Source organism: Peromyscus leucopus, chromosome 23, assembly GCF_004664715.2.
Source record: "Peromyscus leucopus breed LL Stock chromosome 23, UCI_PerLeu_2.1, whole genome shotgun sequence".
In the NCBI taxonomy this organism is placed as follows: Eukaryota; Metazoa; Chordata; class Mammalia; order Rodentia; family Cricetidae; genus Peromyscus; species Peromyscus leucopus.
In genome coordinates, this window is record NC_051082.1 from 31,531,129 (window position 1) to 31,549,084 (window position 17,956).

At 41.4% G+C, this 17,956-nt stretch overlaps 1 protein-coding gene across 1 annotated transcript in view; it reads left to right on the forward strand.

Moving 5' to 3' along the window:
• Positions 1-17,956, forward strand: part of Pan3 (poly(A) specific ribonuclease subunit PAN3) — a 126,674-nt gene that overhangs the window by 59,563 nt on the left and 49,155 nt on the right. The window contains 1 exon segment of the mRNA XM_028878019.1: positions 5,663-5,810. Within this exon segment, the coding sequence (XP_028733852.1) occupies positions 5,663-5,810 (148 nt within the window).

Genomic DNA, 17,956 nt, shown 5'->3' on the forward strand with positions numbered 1-17,956 from the left:
AACCAGAAACTTAATATTAAAGAAATATATCTAGAGAGTTTGAAGGGCTTAGTAACCTGTTTTGCCTTGTACTTGATGGGTCAAGTACTAATTTGATCTTTGAATTTTTTTCCTTGTCTAGAAAGGGCTCATTTATGTAATAAAGCAAGAAAGTAAAATTTAGGCTTGTGGTGTTTTTCTACTTCTTATCCATACACATTGGTGTTGTTCAGGTTAGGTGAATCATTTATACAAAATCATTCCTTGAATCTTTTTCCTAGAGAAACTTTGACTTGAGCTGGGGATGTAGCTAAGTTGCTGAGAATGTGCGTGGCACAATCAGGGACTGGGTCAGATATCCCCTGGCAGTGGGGCAGAGGAGTATAGTTTTGTCTTCTGAGCCCGAAAGGGATAGTTTTTTCCTTACTTCCTTGTTTATTTAAGGAGTTACTTGTTTTTATTTTGTGTGTGCGTGTTTTGCTTGCATATGCACTACTTGGTGCTCACAGAGGCTAGAAGAGGGTATCAGATTCCCTATGACTAGAGTTCATGGATTGTTGTGAGCTACCATATGGCTGCTGGGAATTGAACTCTGGTTTTTCTGGAAGAGCAGCCAGTGCTCTTAACCACTAACCCAGCCCAGTTTTATTTTCTGAACAGACATTTTATTTAATATGTAAAAGATGTGTGCTTATTCTACTTTGTTCATAGCTGTTATACTTAGTAATTTAATAATACCTATATTTTAAATGAAAAATACAAAATGTTAGAAATGCATCTTTTTAAAGAAAAGATCTGTTGATTGTTTGTTTGTTTGTTTTAATTTTGTGTGTCTACACTGTATATGTGAAAGTGCCCAAAAAGGTCAGAAGAGGACATTAGATCCCCAGGAGCTGGAGTTGTAGATGGTTATGAGTTGCCTTGTGAAGTGTTTACCTAAATTGTTCTATTATCAATACAAAACTCAGGAGTCAGATGTTGGTGTAAAAACCTGTAGATCAAGAAAGTGGCAGAGGAAAGATCAGCTGCCTCTTTCCATGATTCCTAGATCAAAAAACCCTGGAACATTTCTAAGCCCTTCCCTACTCTTTCCTGTACCTCTCTGTCGTTTCCTGGGTCCTTCAAAATCTCTATGACTAATTCTGGTCAGCTAGTTGACTTCGTCCCCTGATTCAAGGTTAACTTTATTAACAGTCTCCGAGTGTCACAGTGTGGTCAAATATCCAGCAACAGCCTTGTAGGTGCTAAGAACTGAACCCAGCTCCTCTGCCAAGAGCAGTGAACACTCTCGACCACTGAGCCATCTCCAGCCCTAAATAGTAAATCTTTAAAAACCTGTTAAATCTTTAAACAGATTTGTAAAATCCATGATGAAGATACAGTCCTCTACTCTCTCTCACCAACTCTCCGAGCACCTCTCTAAGACATCTACATCCCAATGTCTTTTTTTTTTTTGTTCTTTTTTAAAATAATCCACTGAGTCCAATTATTTTTGCTGCCCTTATACAAATGGGAGTCAGGCAGTTTCCTGTAGCACAGGGAACACGGTCCTAAAGCAAACGGCTTTTCCTCTTTCGGCACTCATCAGCTGTCCATCGGTCCTCAGCTAGAGCCCCTTCTCCCTCCAGGTTGGAGTGTGTAGGCCACCACAGCTGCTGTGAGGTCCGGAGTAAGTCTGAGTTGGTCCTGTCATGTCCAGAAGACACTGTTTGACTCCCATCTTCTCCCGCTCTGGCTCTGGACCCTTAAATGAGGAGAAGGTGGTGTGTAACAGATGTCTTATTATGACTGAGCACTTGATAGCTACTTACTCTGCATTTTGTCCAGTTCTGAGTTTCTGTCTTAACCACCACAAAGAAGCTTCTCTGATGATTGCTGAGAGCTTTACTAATCTGTGGCTAGAGATACTAATAAAGGGCAGTTTGATACTGTGGCGAGATAATAGGTTCACCTCTAGACAGCTATGAGTTCCATGGCCACAGTTCTTGGTCACATTTACCGTGCCAGGCATGGATTTTCACCTGTGGAGTGGGCCTTAGAGTCAATCAGAAAGCAACTATTCCGTAACATCCATGCTGCTGTGGTACTCACGGCATATCTTGCCAGGCTAGTTGTTAATGTGACATGTAGGATCCTCTGCTGGGTAAGACTATTGATGACTTTTCTTCCCCAGCAGCCTACATAGTACCTTCTAGTAGTATGAAAGCCCACTAGCAGGGAGGAATCTTCTGGATCAGTATTAGCTTGGTTTCTCCATGTCCTGTGACCAAAGTGTGTGTTGTCTTCAACAGTAGACTCTTAACTGTCAGGTTCTGGTATGCAGCCAAGGGCTTTTTTGAACTCTTGAATACCGCTGAGCAACAATTTGAGGGGCAGTATTTCATACCTGGCATTGGGTTTATTTGACAACCTGTGGCTTGTTTGAGGAGCACTGTCCTCCAAGTAGGATGGCTGTAGTTATAAACTCAGGTGCGTGTGCGTGCGTGTACACATGCATGTGTGCGAAGCCTTTAAAATAGGTTTCCACATTGGCTTTTCAAACATACTGTTAGATATTGCTTCCTTACCTTCTCCCCTCTCCTTTCCTCCCATCCTTCTCCCCCTTACACCTTCCAATTTCCTTTCTTCTTCATATCGCCTATATTGTACTGCCCTACCTCCTTTACAATCTTTCTACTCTCCCCATACCCTCAATGGCCCCTTCCTAGTTTCCTGGCTTCCAAGTTAAACACTGAAGTCTAAAGATCCCATGTTAGGACCCACATACATGCAAGAGCTTGGGGCTTTTATCTTTCTGAGTCAGGGATGCCTCATTCAGTGTAATTCTTTCAGTTCCATCCATTTACTGCAAATTTCCAGATTTTACTTTTCTAAAGCTATGTAATTCCATTGTGTATAAGTGCCGCATTTTCAGTATCCAGAATGCATCCTTTTATTATATTGACTGTCTTATTGAGCTTTACCATGATAATGTCATGAATTAGGGTTAAAGAACATGATCCTTTTTTGTTCTGCTTATAGTTAAATTTATCTGTTAGTAACAGCTATGCTCTTACTCCTAGAGTTTTTTTTTTTTTTTTTTTTTGAGACAGGGTTTCTGTGTTGCCACCAATGTCCTGGAACTCTCTCTGTAGACCAGGCTGGCCTCGAACTCACAGAGATCCGCCTGCCTCTGCCTCCCAAGTGCTGGTATTAAAGGGATGCACCGCCACTACTGGGCTCATTCCTGGATTCTTTTGAGCTTGTTATTTTTTCCGAGTTCAAGTGCTCACAGCTGAACAAACTCACAAGCCACCTACTCAAGGGACAAGAAAAAAGGCAAGGATTTTAGGGCCTTCTTTTCACCTTTAATTCCTGTTTAACAATGGATGGGTTTTTGGTGTGGGTGGTTGATTGTGGTTGCAGTTTAGTGTGTTAACTTTAAGTTACATTGGTTTTAATATCTTCTGTTGTGATGCGTTTGGGAGCCCTTAATGTATGGTTTGTTTATTGTAAGCACAGTGACCTTCCTTTCCATGTTCTTGTCACAAGGACCCTTAAAACAGGCTTTCATGGGTCCTGGGGATGCTTGCTTGGTGAAGTGCTTGCAACCCCAGCTCCCACATAATGACTGGGGCAATGCTAGGCTCTTGGAACCTAGTGTGGGGCAGTGGACAAGAGGTTCCTGAGGCTGCTGGCCAGCCCGTTTACCCGGAGTCTGTGAGGCCCTGGTTCAGTGACAAGACATTTCACAAATCACGTGGGCCTGACAGAGTCAGACAGCAGATGTTGACTTCTCACTGCCACATGCATACAAACACATACACCCTCCTCTCCCAATACACACAGAAAATGCAGGCTTTCAAAATCAAGTAAAAAAGGGTTTCAGTTGGAGAAACTCAGCTTTGAAATTTGGTAGTCTATTTCGTTCATTATAATTATTTATAGCATAATATATAGGGTGATTTTTTTTTTAGGAATATATTAACTACATGATTTTTTTCCTATCTAATTTTGTTGTCTTTCCAATAGACTTGTAATCTTGAAGTTGCCATTTGTCCTTGGTGTTTCTGACTCTCACGTAAGATGTCAGGAAGCTTGGTTAGGCCCTCCTTTCTTAAGGAGGACTTAGGGTTGACTGTTAGAGCCGAGGCCGCCATACTTGGTGTCTGTTAGTTGTCATTTGCCTCCTGTGACTTGGAGGGGCTCCAGCAGCAGCTCTCACTGCCTTGCTTTCTGTTCCAGAAGTTTGGGCCATCTATTTCAAGAACATGCCACTACTTTGGAAAACTTGTGAGGGTTTTTTGTTTGTTTTTTCCAAGCAGGGTTTTTCTGTGTAGCCCTGGCTGTCCTGGAACTCACCCTGTAGGCCAGGCTGGCCTGGACCTTGCAGAGGTCCACCTGCCTCTGTCTCTCAAGTATTGTGATCAAAGGTGTGTGCCATCACCGCCTGGCTTGATTAAAATAAATAAGTAAATAAATAAATAAATGAGGTCAGTGATTTTCACCCTGGGGTGCAGCCCTTTGGGGACGTTGAGTGGCCTTTCACAGGTGTCGCGCGTTAGACATCCTGCCTATCACACACGTAAGTCAGTTTGATGGTCGGGGGCACCCATTGCGTAAGGAGGGTTGAGAACCACTGCTCTATATGAAAAGGGATTTTCTTTTTCTCTTTCCTTTTTGGAAAATATATTTTGGGCTAGGCCTAGCTATTGTTTCAGAATTTTGTGTCTTAGATGTGGCACGGGAGGCGCTTCACTGTGTACTTCACGGATGTTCACAGTAAGCCAGGCTTTGCTATTTCTTCTCACTTAGCACTGTGTGGTTAAGTCTAGTTGACTAATTACCAGTAATATTATTTTAAAGTTTGTAATTTTGTTTAGCCTGTGGCTTATTTCTTTTCAAATCTAGTACTTTGAACTCTTAACTTGGTAGTTTAAAATGTCATTTATATCAAAAAAGGAAGTTGTGTTAGGCTTTATAATAATTAGTTCATCTTTTTGTTTTCTACCTTCTGTGAGAATTCCAAGTGGACAGAAACAAGCTTTATGAATTTAATATGCAGTAAAATGTCATAATACTTTAGTGATTCTTAAAGCCAAAAGTGACATCCAATTTGAATATGTTGGAGTGCCCTGTGAAAAGATAACCCACGTAATCTTCCGTGGAAAGTGCTGTAACGAGTCATTGTGGCAGTGCACAGCGGGCCTTTCCATTTCCTTGTTCTTATCCCTTGCTTCTTACATTTGCCTTAAGTGTGCTTGACTTCTCTTATTTCACTGCAGAGCACCATACTGGGGAAATGTTTATCCTTACAGTAAGGAAGTAGTTAATTTAGAAAGAAAGGCAGTTTTCATCTCTATCCTGGGAAGAGGTTTAAAGATAGAAGTTTGAAAGTTGTTGTTCATTTTTAAGGTAGCTTCAACCTCCAGTTCTCAAAAATGTGTAAGGATGGTTTAGAAATGATACATGCACATTTTACATTTTACGGAGGTTAAAATTCTTCACATGGAAAAGTTTACCTTGGATTTGGTTATCCGATTTCCACTAAGAGAATTATTTTTAAAATATGGAAACTAAAGGGCTTACATTCTTTTAGTAAAAGATTTTAGTGAGTGGAACCCTGAAGAGTGATACCTAGTAGGGTCGTATGTCTTTTGGGGGCCTAAAGTGTGTTAACTTCCTATATTTGATTTTCAAATAGACACCAAATCCTACTGCAAGCGAGTTTATACCTAAAGGAGGATCAACCTCCAGGCTGAGTAACGTGTCCCAGTCAAATATGTCTGCCTTCTCTCAAGTTTTCTCTCACCCATCCATGGGAAGCCCTGCTGCTGCTGGATTAGCACCAGGTAAGTTGAGTAACTTTCCAGTGAGTTCCAGGTATCACACCTGTAAGCATTGTGGGTTTTTTTTTTGTTTGTTTGTTTTTGTTTTTTTAATTTATTAGAAGTGAAATTGTGTACTTGAATGATTGACTCTGCAATAAAGAGCATCTGTCTTAGCCTCTCAGCCTGGAGTCCCTCAGAGCTGGAGGAACACCGTTAGCAGGGTTAGTCCTGCCCCTCTGCTTCCCCACTCTTGCCCACTCCCTCGCCACCTCTGTCCTTTCACTGCTTCCTTCCCGTGGCTTCTCCTGTGGGTCTTCTCAGTTAGTTAGTAAACATGTCAGAACTGGGACATGTGTAAAAGTGCATAGAATCAATGTACTATCAGGAGTTTTCTGCCATGAGGTGGGTTCACTTTAAAAAAAAAAAAAAGCATAGTCTATGGATCAGTTGCATGTTCTTCTGGAGCATGTCCATGCTTCTGCGTAGCTTCATAAATTGCTGTTATGTATTGATAAAGAATCAACAGTAATGAGCTCCATATGCCAATCACAAATTCACATTTTAAAGCATTGAACTTAGAAACATCCATAACCACCTGGTGGTTTTGAAGCTTTCTAGCAACTGCTAACTTAGTTAACCTCTTAGTTAAGCTCTTTTAGAGGTCCCATATCTGAGTAGGATGGTGCAGGCGTGTCCAAGCCACAGCCCCACCAAAATCTCACACTTACTTAAAGCATTGTGATTTTTCCTTTTGTAACCCGATTAGCAGTTCTCAAGCATGAACTTTGTAGATGACATCTTGTTGCAATGTCAAAAGTTGGACCAGTACCTCTAGGGTGAATTAATTTTAGCTTAATTATTATAACTGAGAAATTACTCTCCTGCATAACTGACATTAGAATGGTCACTCTTCTTTCTGTTGATGACAAAAGAAGCATCCTCTGGCACTACTGGAAGTAGGTCTGTAGCCTATCAAAGAAAGGCTTGAACTGAACAGTCGTTTTAGGAACTAAAGCATTCCTAAGTCAGTGTTTGCTGAGAGGACTGTTGTCGAAGCTCACTGTGTAGAAGCCTGGGGTGGTGAACGGTGCACCTACTAGCTCGTCTCCTCTCCTTCCACTGGGCTAACGACTTCGCTCTGGCAATGAGAAAAGACAAACGGAATTGTGCTTTTCTTTCAGAATATTATTGTTAAAACCCTTCATTGCCTTCCATTATTTTTCCCCATACATTTTCAAGGCTTGGGAAAGCGTCTTTGGGTTATCAGCCAGCATCTGTCGTCTCGGTTGTTGTGAACACATTGACCCCACAGTTTTCAGGGTCCTAGGTTGTGCTTACGACTTGAAGGAATGAGAGTTAGCTTGGGCTTCAATGTCTTTCAGAACCCTACAGTTATATTCATGTGTTTATTTGTAAACAGGTGTTTTCCTCTAGACACAGATGTTGTTACAGGTCCATAGCCTTTCAGAAATTACTAGTTTACCCGTTTCTCCGAAGTGACTTCTCAAGCACAGTATAGTAAGAATACTTTTACATAGCGTGGTCTAGAGATTGTTTTAATAACTTTGTCTTAGCAAAGATTTTTCTGAACTGATTTTTAGGAATGAAATTTTGAATGTGCCAAGTTGTAAAATGATAGTTTAATGCTTTTATGCCACAGGAGTAATTTAATCATGAGAACTATTTGCTGACTTTTTAAAAAATCACATTTTTTCCAATAGCATTTTGATTTTATAATAGACTTAATAAGCTAAGGATTAGCATACTTTAATTAGCTGTTAACAAATTGGCAGAACCATAGCATGTTTAAAATGAGTTTAAGAGAAGGAGTGATAGAAAGAACATACATTTCTGGGTAGTGCTCTTTATTCTCATGGGTGTGGCATGTGCAGTTGTGACTCAGGGACTGAACACTTGTTCTTCTTAATGACAGAGTTCTTGAGTTTGAAAAGATGGTTATTAACATAGAAATAAGAAAAAGCCATAGAGTGTCTTCAGCGTTTTTCAAATGTCCATCCCTTCAGGTTTCTGGATTGACCAGCCACTGTATCTTATTGTTAATTATTGACCGGTCAGTATATCTTATGGTAAATTTTATATGCTTGAATATAAAAAGGAGAATAATTACTATGCTAAGCACTGTTCATGATACTCATTTATTACCAATTTTATTTTAGGTTTTTTTGTTTGTTTCTTTTTACATTACTGAGGTCAAACCCAAGGCCTCGTATGTGCTAGGCAAATATTCTGTCACTCCCCTACATACTTTCTCTGCTCCTCTCCCAAACTGAAGGAAATAGATATCCAGTTTTCGGAGGAAGTGACTAGTTGTTTATTGCATTGTCCTAGAAGTGGTGGTTCCAAATGATGAGCTGAACTGCTAGTATTGTTGTTGTTACTCTTATCTTGGGGAAAGTGTGGGAGAGAAGAAAAGGGGAAGAGATGGCGACATGAATTGACTTGTCATTCTTTCTCATTAGTGTTGAAACATTTTTTAAATGTGGACATTATAAACGTCCTTACAATTTTAAAGGGTTTGGGCCATAAGATCTCTTCCAGCTTGAAAGTTCTCTGCTAAAAATAAAGTTCTGTGGTTCTTTAGGTCTGTGGTGTTTTCTGTCGGTTGAGGAAGGGGAGAGATTTAATTCCTCTCAATTGTAGCACATTTGGCTTGTTTAGCAGTCTACTCCTGGCATTTGAGTAGATGGAAACAAATTCCCATAGTGCTTTTCTACAGGGGCATTTCTGACAGGTTGTGAAATCTCTGCTTAAGTTGCTTGGAGTGACAGGACTCTTCAGCTCAGCTCAAGTGTCACTGGGCTGGAAGGAAACAGAAGTGATTGCTTGTTGAACTGTGCTGTGCTTGTCTGTCTGTCCTCTGCTCCACTCTCTCCTTCTCCTTTGTCAGATGCTCTAAAATGTGTTCCCCATAGTTTAATTGCACTCTTTAATTTAGTTCTGTGTGCACGCATCCATAAAACCGGTCAGTTTAAGACGGGAAGGTAAGAGGGAGGGCCAACTAAGAGTAATTAATTGACAAACTGTCCAGGTTAAAGATGCCTCTTCTAACATGTAAAGGTGAGAGCAGTGTTGTTAAATGGAATCCGCAGCCGTGTCTGCCTGACTGCTATTACACCAGTATCCAGCCAAAGAAAGGTGCAGCTGAAAATGCCCAACAGCAGGCATCTGATGGTACAGAAGACCCAAACTCATACTGAACTCACACTGTCTTAAGCTGCATGAGTCAGTCAGAACACGAAGCTCAGAGGCTACCACTATAATTGCCTTGTGTTTATGAAGGATGTGAGTTTTTCAACAGGATGATCATGTTGAGCAGGATAGAACTCTAAACTCAGTTCTTTGTTTTTCAAGTCTACCCTGAAATGGATTCTGTGAGAGTCAAAAATAATTCTGCCACAAATTTATTTTGACACTTTAGTCTTTATTGATTTCTCTGAATTGTTTTTATATTTCTATTAATAGAAATAATTCGTGACTAAAATATTATAATTATTTTACATGTTAATCTAGATTTCCAAAGAATATTAGAAATTGAGATTCTTAAGAAAGGACCAGGTTATATATTTTTTTAATCTAGCACAAATTTAAGTATTTACAATGCTTAATAATGCTTACTCAATAAAACTTCATTTTTGTATTGGGAAATAATTTCTTAATTGGCACATATTTCTTGAATACGGTGAATTTTAGTGTTTCAATAAATATCTTGGAAGAATTAGTGTTCAATTATATAATTAAATAAGTCAAGCAAAAATGAACCTGAAGAAAGTTTAACAGCGTCAGAACTAAAAGTCTATGGTGAGGTCCTGAGCATTCATGAGCAGCTTTTAAGTATTTGTAAGTTTTATGTTAAAGTTGCATGTGTCCATCTTTTTGTAACTACTTTGTTTTTCAGGTATATTCAGCACAGTCTTTCAAATCTTTCTCTAGTTTGAGGATTACTTTCTTTATTAAAATAATACATTTTAAAAGTTAACGGTTATTTTACTGTTAAGATCAGGCCTTCAGCGTTTTTGAACAGAGGAGCATTTTGTTGCCCTTTAATGTTGAGCTTGTCCAAGAAGGGGCTGCTGCATGTGTGCATGTGCGGACACAAACTGTGGTACCTGGGGAAGGTTGCTGGCAGTGGAACTCTAGACCATACCCAGGTTGAGGATGCCATCTGGCTGTATTCCTGTCCCACTTGGGAATTTCAGGAAACTGAGGCAAGACGTTTTTGGCGCAGAGGGGGATGTGGCTGCGGCAGCTGGCTTGGAGACATGTCAGGTAAGGCTGAAATAGCTATTAGTAGATAAGACACTCTGGCTGGGGAATTCTTGGTTTATTTGCCTGTTAGACTTGCGAGTTCAGTTGTGGGTTTCCTGTGTGTATTACATTATGTTGGCTGCCTTGTTCCTGAACCGAGGGCAAGGCCTGGGGGGGAAGGGGTAGTTTCCCTTCAGCGATAGGTGGCAGATTCAGTGGCCTGTAGCAAAGGTTCCTTCAGTTCTTGGATAAGATTGTACTGTTGATATTGAATATGTCTTGATGCACTTGAAACATGGACTGTTCTACTAAAGTAGTCCTATGGTTTTCCATATACTGCTTGGTTCTGTATAAAGACAGCTTTAAAATCTGAAATGTCATTTAAGTTTAGCAATGTTTGGAAGCAGAAAACAATTACAGAAGCAAAGACTGTGAAGAGAAATAGCAAAAACAGAACTGTAATTCTTGGGTTAGATTAAAAAAGGATTTTAATGGCCCATGCGCTTTGCCATACTTCATGTAAGTAAAAATCACAACCAGTGCAAGAGAATCTGAGCTGTATTAGTGCATCGTACTGGTTCTGATTGAGCTAAGAGGCAGAGAGAGCAGATGTCAACAAATGCCGAGAACATTTGTGAGGCTTAGGTGAGTGTGGAGAGCTAGAAGTCATTCCTTCTCCCCGAGTGAAATCAAATGAGCTTAGAGAACCAGGGATCATTTGTTGTGACTCTTCAGCCTATTTCTAGGGCATTGCAGGCACTCAACGAAGAGGGAATGTGGCGAGGACGTTCACTGTGTGTATAGTTAGGAGCAGTCCTCATTCTGTAGGAGCGATCTGGATGGTTGCAGTCCCTTCTGCTCTGTTACCATTTGAATCTTAGCTTGATTATTAAACTTAGTTTTGTTACTTTTTGTCTTTTAGATATGCATAGTTATCTTAGAGGATAGGGCATATGCAAAGGGTCTTAGTGAAAGGAGATTTACAGACTTAGCCCATTCTTGTCCCTAGTACAAATAAACATTCAGAGTGAAGAATCCGAACAAAATCTCTGGTGTGGGTTGAAAGGTTATGCTGAGAATTTAGTTCTGGGTTATTTGGTCATGAATCTCTTACATACTGACATTGCTGAAATGAGATTTTCCCCCCTGCAATTTCATAAATAACTTTCCCACATTTAGAGTGATGGTTCTCTAACTAGTAATCACTAGTAGTGGTCACTTACTGTGTGGGACAGTGTACCCGTGTGCTCTGGAGACAACTGTGTAGATCCTGGGATGGTAATGGTGATTTTTAGTCCCTAAGTGCTCTACCATTGCTTCACAGAGTGTGCAGTAGTGTGGGTTAAGCTGCAGAAACAGGTCCCCAAAGGCAGAGGCTACATGGAACAGAGGTGCATTGCTTTGTATAGAATAGTTGAGGGCAGGTGTTCAGATCTGGTCTCAATATCTCTAGTCAACCAGAAGTCGCAGAAGTCTGGAAATTTCTTCTGTGGCATTTCTTCATAGTCAGTTCTACACTACTTTAAGTAGTTGGGCTACATTTCTCTCTCCTTTAGATGCAGTGTTAACTCCACTTTGAGGCATTATTTATATATTTTGAGCCTGTGTTTTAACTTTTTGACCTCTCTCCTCTTTTGCTTATAAAACGATATCAAAGCAGCTACAGTAGCTGATCTAAGTACCTTTAAGTGAACTGAGAAGGAAAAAGAAATGGTTCTTTTGATCCCCAAAATAAATTTAGTAGCCAACACCTCCCAGGTGCCCATTTTTAACCACTTCTTTTTATATTAGCACACAAAATAATGGATTAAATGTATCACTTTTCCTCCCTAGTCTCTGTCCTTTCCTCCAGTAGTGACCTTTCTACTTTCAGATCTAGATTGTGTCTGAGAGAAAGTGTGGCATGCCTGTCTTTGCGAGTCTGGTTTAGTATGTGTGTGGGGCATGCCCATCTTCCCAGTGCGGAAGCAGGCACCCACTCTGTTGTGCTCTTTGCCTGATGTAATCGAAATGCCATGGTTTAGCAGATTGCTACCAGTGAAGAGAGTGCAGAAGAGCTTCTCATTTCAGGGCTTGGTCAAGTTTGGGGACATACAGGTCACTTTTCTGTTTCCTTCAAACATTAGAGACTAGAGAAAGTTAACCATCATAGGCCAGTGAACAAGGTGAATGAATTATTCATAATTTTAGGGTTTCCTTTCTGTGTTTTATGCTCAGTCAGCATTCTAAGGGGGAAGGCTGAATTAGTGGCAAGTCTTCTGGAAATTCTGCTGTTTATAAAGGCAGGGCTGACGTTCAAGTCAAAGGGAAGACCACTGCATGGAGATGGAGAAAGGAAAGTAGTCATGGGCAGCAGTCTCCACCACACATCACTGAAAAATACATGACGGATGACACTGAGAGGAAGCTTTTATGAATTCATACGTGGGTGTTTCTAATATCTACATGTCTCCATGGATGCGAATTCAACCAAAGTGGGGTATGATTGATTACGTGAGCCAGTTTTTGTCAACACTCCAGTTATTGACAAGAAAACCAGACATAGTTTAAATTGCATTTATTTTGGCCAGATTCCCATGCCTTCTATGAACATTTTTTGTTTCTTTATTTTTATTTTTTTAATATTTAGGAAAAGTTAACAAAGCTTTGAGAAAGTATGTGGAAACAAATGTCACTTTTTATATACTATAATGAAGAGAAATAAATAGTTGTACCTCATCAATTGAAACATTTTATAGATTTCATTTGTATTTGCTCCTAAATGTGAAAGATACGCTGTCTTAGTCAGGGTTTCTATTGCTGCAAAGAAACACCCTGACCATGACAACTCTTAGAAAGGAAAACACTTAATTGGGGCTGGCTTGCAGTTTCAGAGTTTTAGTCTGTTATTATCATGGCAGCATGTAGACAGGCATGGTGCTGGAGAAGGAGCTGAGAATTCTACATCTTGAACTGCAAGTAACAGGGGCTAAAATGCCTCACTAGGCCTAGCTTGAGCATAGGAGACCTCAGAGTCCGCCCTCACAGTGACACACTTCCTCCAGCAAGGCCACACCTTCTCATAGTGCCACTTCCTATGGGCCAAGCATTTGGACTCCCGAGTCTATGGGGGCCATTCCCATCCAAGCCACCACACAGCGTCCCCTCGTCTCTCCCACTTCCCCCAGAGCCACAGGGATCTTGCTGTATATCTCCCAGGCTGGCCTCAGACTTAGAGCTGTTCTCCTGCCCCCTCCCCTCAAGTGCTGACATTGTAAACATATGTCACCACACTCAGCATCTAAACAAAGTTTTATCTTCATGGTCTCATTCCATGCTTTTTAGTACTTGATTTACTGATTATTTGAAAACTGTTCATTTGGCTACTAAAGGATTGCAAAATAAAGAGTGTAGTCAGATACCACAAAAACCAGAAAGTCTTGGGTCCAGTATTATTCTTCCATGGATCCAGACTTTGGGTACCTTAACAATAGAAAATGATTTTACTGTGATTTGTAAAATGTTATCTCGGGGCTGGCAAGATGGCTCAGGAGGTAAAGGTGCCCGCTGCCGAGCTGGACAGCTTAGATTTGACCCGTGGGACCGACATGGTGGAAGGAGAAAAGAACTGACCTCTGCTTGTGCACCCACTGCTGCACCTACACCCTCCTCACATCACAGGCCTTTTCTACCCCCACCACCTGCTTGTTTGTCCCCTCTACCCACAGGAGCGAAACAGGGCCTACGCTTCGCCAGGTAAAATGCTTGACCACTGAGTTACCTCCTCACCCCTCCTTACCATTTAAAAATTGGTTCTGCACTGGGCTTGGTGATGCATGCTTGTAAGCCCAACCCTTGGGAGGCTAATGCAGGTAGGTTACCAGTTCCAGGCCAGCACTAAACAGCAAGGCCATGACTCCAGATAAAAGTTAGGCGTTTGATCTCTTCTGCAGAGTATAATGTTGGGGGATTGTCTCAAGTGCGTTGTTTCCTGTAATAACTTCAGTCTTGGGATTGGAATTTTTTCTCCTGTAGATGAGAAATATTCTGTGGTTGTATGCATTTTTTTTTTTTTTTTTACATTGCAGGTTTTCTATTTTGAACTTTTTAGGTTTTTCGGGATAGAGTTTCTCTTTGTAACAGCCCTGGCCATCCTGGAACTCCCTCTGTAGACCAGGGTGGCCTCAAATTCACAGAGATCCACTTGCCTTTTGTCCTGTGCTTGGGATTAAAGGTGTGTGTGACCATGCCAGGCTCATAGTTTGAACTTTTTAAAATCTGTTTCTTGAGGAAAGTGAAGAGTCACCTCTGGACCTTATAAAATCAAAGGTGATAATTGGCTTTCATGGTCTTCCAAGCAGACATTTTCGTTGTGTAATCTACCTAATCTCTCTGTTGTGAGAGCTCTGAGTTTTCTCTTTGTTTCTATGAAAAAAACACATTTGCAATATAAAAACTTATTTGTCTGGGCTGGAGTTGGAGCTCTGGGTCAGATACTTTCTGTGCAATATGAACACCTGAGTTTGGGTCTCCAGCACTCAAAACCAGGGCATGATGACATCCCCTGTAGTCCCAACTCTGGGAGGCAGGGACGGAGGATGCCCAGGAGCGTGCTGCCCAGTTGGTCTAGCCAGTTGGTGAGCCCCAGGTTGATGAGAGTCCTGTCTCAATACACAGTGGAGGAAGGGGGAAAGAGAAGCTGCTCTACGCTAGCTTCCTGTGCCTGTGTGCGAGCACACTCAGTCACACTCAGTGGATGAATGGATACGTGTGTGTGCACGTGCCCTACCGCGTTTCAGGACAGTCAATCCAATGAGCTACTAAAATCAATGTCAGCACTTCCCAGTATTTTAAATGTTGGAAAGTTCAGGATGTTAAAGATAGGGCAAAGGACTTTTGCCTTTCTTATAAACTCCTGAAAATGATTTTGTATTTGAGAGAGAATATTATACTAGGGTCAGTTTTCTGTAAAAGCTTTTAAGCAGATCTTTGGAGTTGGTCTTGGTGTAGAAAGGTAGTATATAAAGTCAGTGGGGCACATGTCTCCCTCCGAAAGAGAGGAGAGTGTTTATATGTTATTCTGTACAGAATCCTTTTGTCTTCACTTTAATAATTTAAACTTGTATTCAGTAAGAAGATTCTGCTTTGAACCATTAGTGCTAGAAAAGCCTGATTTAAATTTTAGGAAAATTAATGTGGCTCTAATCTTTGAGCAGTTTACCAAGGAGCAGCATATCAACATTTCCCCGGATGTCTCTTTAAATATGCATGTCTTCTTTCGAGGTTTGGTGGCACATGACTGTAATTTCAGCCTTCAGAAGGCTGTGGTGGGTTTGTGATTTCCAGGCCAGCTCAGAGTAGTAGTGAGTGAAACAAATGAACAAAAGCTAGTTAGTACATTCCTGACTGGGACCCACTCTAATCTTCAAATCCAGTTTCTTGAAGAGCAGTGGTAGTGCTCTTTAAGCCCAGCACGAGGGAGGCAGAGATAGAGAAACCCTGTCTCAAAAACCAACCCCCCTCCCCCCCAAAGAAAGTTCAGTTTCTCACTTAGCACCTTATTTCTTTTCCTCTTTTCTGCATGTCTGGTTTAGAAAGGCTTTCAGCAGTTCTGTAGTCAGTCTGGATCAAAACCCAGGATTTTGGATAGCATGGTGACTACGGAAATCTTCAGTCCGGATACACCGAGGGAGGCAGGGCTCTTTTCCCTTGCCCCATGTACTTTGTTTCTCGTCATAGTAGAGAAAGTTACTGCATTGACCTAACACGTTCTTGTTACAGCGCTTGGGGGGGATTATGAAGAAGTTTTTAAACGTGAATGTATAATTTCTGTAGTTTTATAAAAATGAGAGGTAGTAAAGCTACTAAACTGGTGTGTGTTTCCAGCCTCAGTTGTCTTTGAGTAGCTTAGCCATGTGAGTCTCTGCTACTGTGAAGGCTGTGTTCTAACTTGTCTTCGTACCTCAGTTCACTTAGAAGGTCTGTTCTTATGTTACATTTCAGTTGTTCCAGCCTCATCTTGTATGACCTTTTGAACACTTGACATCACTCTTGGAGAAATGCTTGAACAAGAAACTTGAAATTTCTTTTCTTGCCCTGTTCCTGGTATCTGTAGTAATCTTGTTGAACAGACAAGCCTCAGGATCTATAAATAGCCAAACTGTTGACTTCTGTGCATTTTTATTAGAGCAGTCCCAGAGCAGGTCAAAAGTCTCCGTTTGTGCACTGCTGCAGCAACGGATTGGTTTGGATTGGGTCGCCGCTGCAGCCGGCTCTCCTTAGCCAGGCCAAAGTGATGAGAGTAAAGCCAAGGCCTGAGACTTGCCCCTCAGTCGCTGTGGTTGTCCCTCACCTCAGCCTGCCGTTCTTCTCTGCTGCGGGCAGGGTGGCCGTGAGTACCTTCTTCAGTGCTGTCCAGTGCCTAGGCAGCTGTCCTCTGCAGAGCTCCGCTTGCTCTTCTGTGGTGTGGTTCCGTCTTCTTCTAGGGCTCAGCTCAAAGGGCGCACATTGAAGACCTTAGACTAACATTTCCCACCATTGTGTTTGGTCATTACTGTCTTGTTTATTTCCTTTTCAGAACTGTAGAAGTCTCATTTGTATTTAAATTTGATTGGGGAATCTTTTTGTACCACTGGCATATAACCTCCCTTTGGACAGGTGCCTTACTAAACATTTTTCAAATTAAAATGCTTGAAAATTTACAATAGTCCCCAGCATGTCCAGTTTCCTATTCTGTAGCTGGTTAGTCAAAATGAGCATAAAAATAATAAATGATAAATTCCAGAACTAATTGATAAATTTTGAATTCTCTACTATTCTGAATGGGGAGATGAAATGTCCCTGCATCTTGCCGGGCCTCATCAGGTCTTTGCTTAGCATACCCCTCTGTACATACCACCTGTGCATCTGTCACTCAGAAGATGCCTGTCAGTGTGACTAGTTAATGTGTTCACTTGGTAATGAATCAGAGCACAAGATTCAACATGTGCCAATGAGAAATTGTAAGAGTTCTCAATTTAATAAACAAACCATGAGCTTGATAAAGATCTAGAGTAGGAATGAACATTGTGCTTGTGAAGCAGTGAACGGAGAAGAAATTCAGGATCCCTCTGCTGTCTGACTAAGCTGCGTGAGTTCCAGCCACAGTGCATATGTGTGCTTCCTGAAGAGGGCGGAGAGGTGACTAAAAGCTGCAGAGCTGCCCTGGTCCAGTAGCCACTAGCAGTGTCCAGAAAGGAGCCACCGACGATCACTTGGTTTGCTGAAAAGTAAGCGTAGTCTCCTCAAGTCCACCTCATGGGGGCTTGCTGTGCTAGAGCCTACAGTCTGTTGTTCTAGGTGACCTTGGCAAGCTTTCCCAAGCTCCCAAGACAGTGCTGCTTATTGTCTGCTGCCGCCAAGATGCCTGGGTGTGGGTAGGGTAACTTGCTGCCAAGCCTGATGGATCGAAGTTGACCCCCAGGAAGTAAAGAATTGACTGTTGGAAGTTGTCCACTGACCTCCATGCCACATACATACATATAAATGTTAATTTTTAAAAAATCTTGGGAAATTTTTATGTATTGAGGTCTTTCCTGCTGCTTTTCATCGATAACCTTAAGTGCCTTTTCTCTTCAACACCATTTCTGTTTCTCTAGTCCTTATTAATGTTTTCTGCTTACGTGCTTTTGTGGTGTTGAGTCTTTTAGCAGACTTTATAGTTTGTATCTACACCTTCTCCCCCCCCCCCCCCAACAGGGTTTCTCTGTAGCTTTGCGCCTTTCCTGGAACTCACTTTGTAGACAAGGCTAGCTTTGAACTCACAGAGATCTGCCTGCCTCTGCCTCCCGGGAGCTGGGATTAAAGGTGCGCGCCACCACCGCCCAGCTGTATCTACATGTTTTGCATGTGTATTTCATCCTCTTAAAGTTAAATGCTTCTGG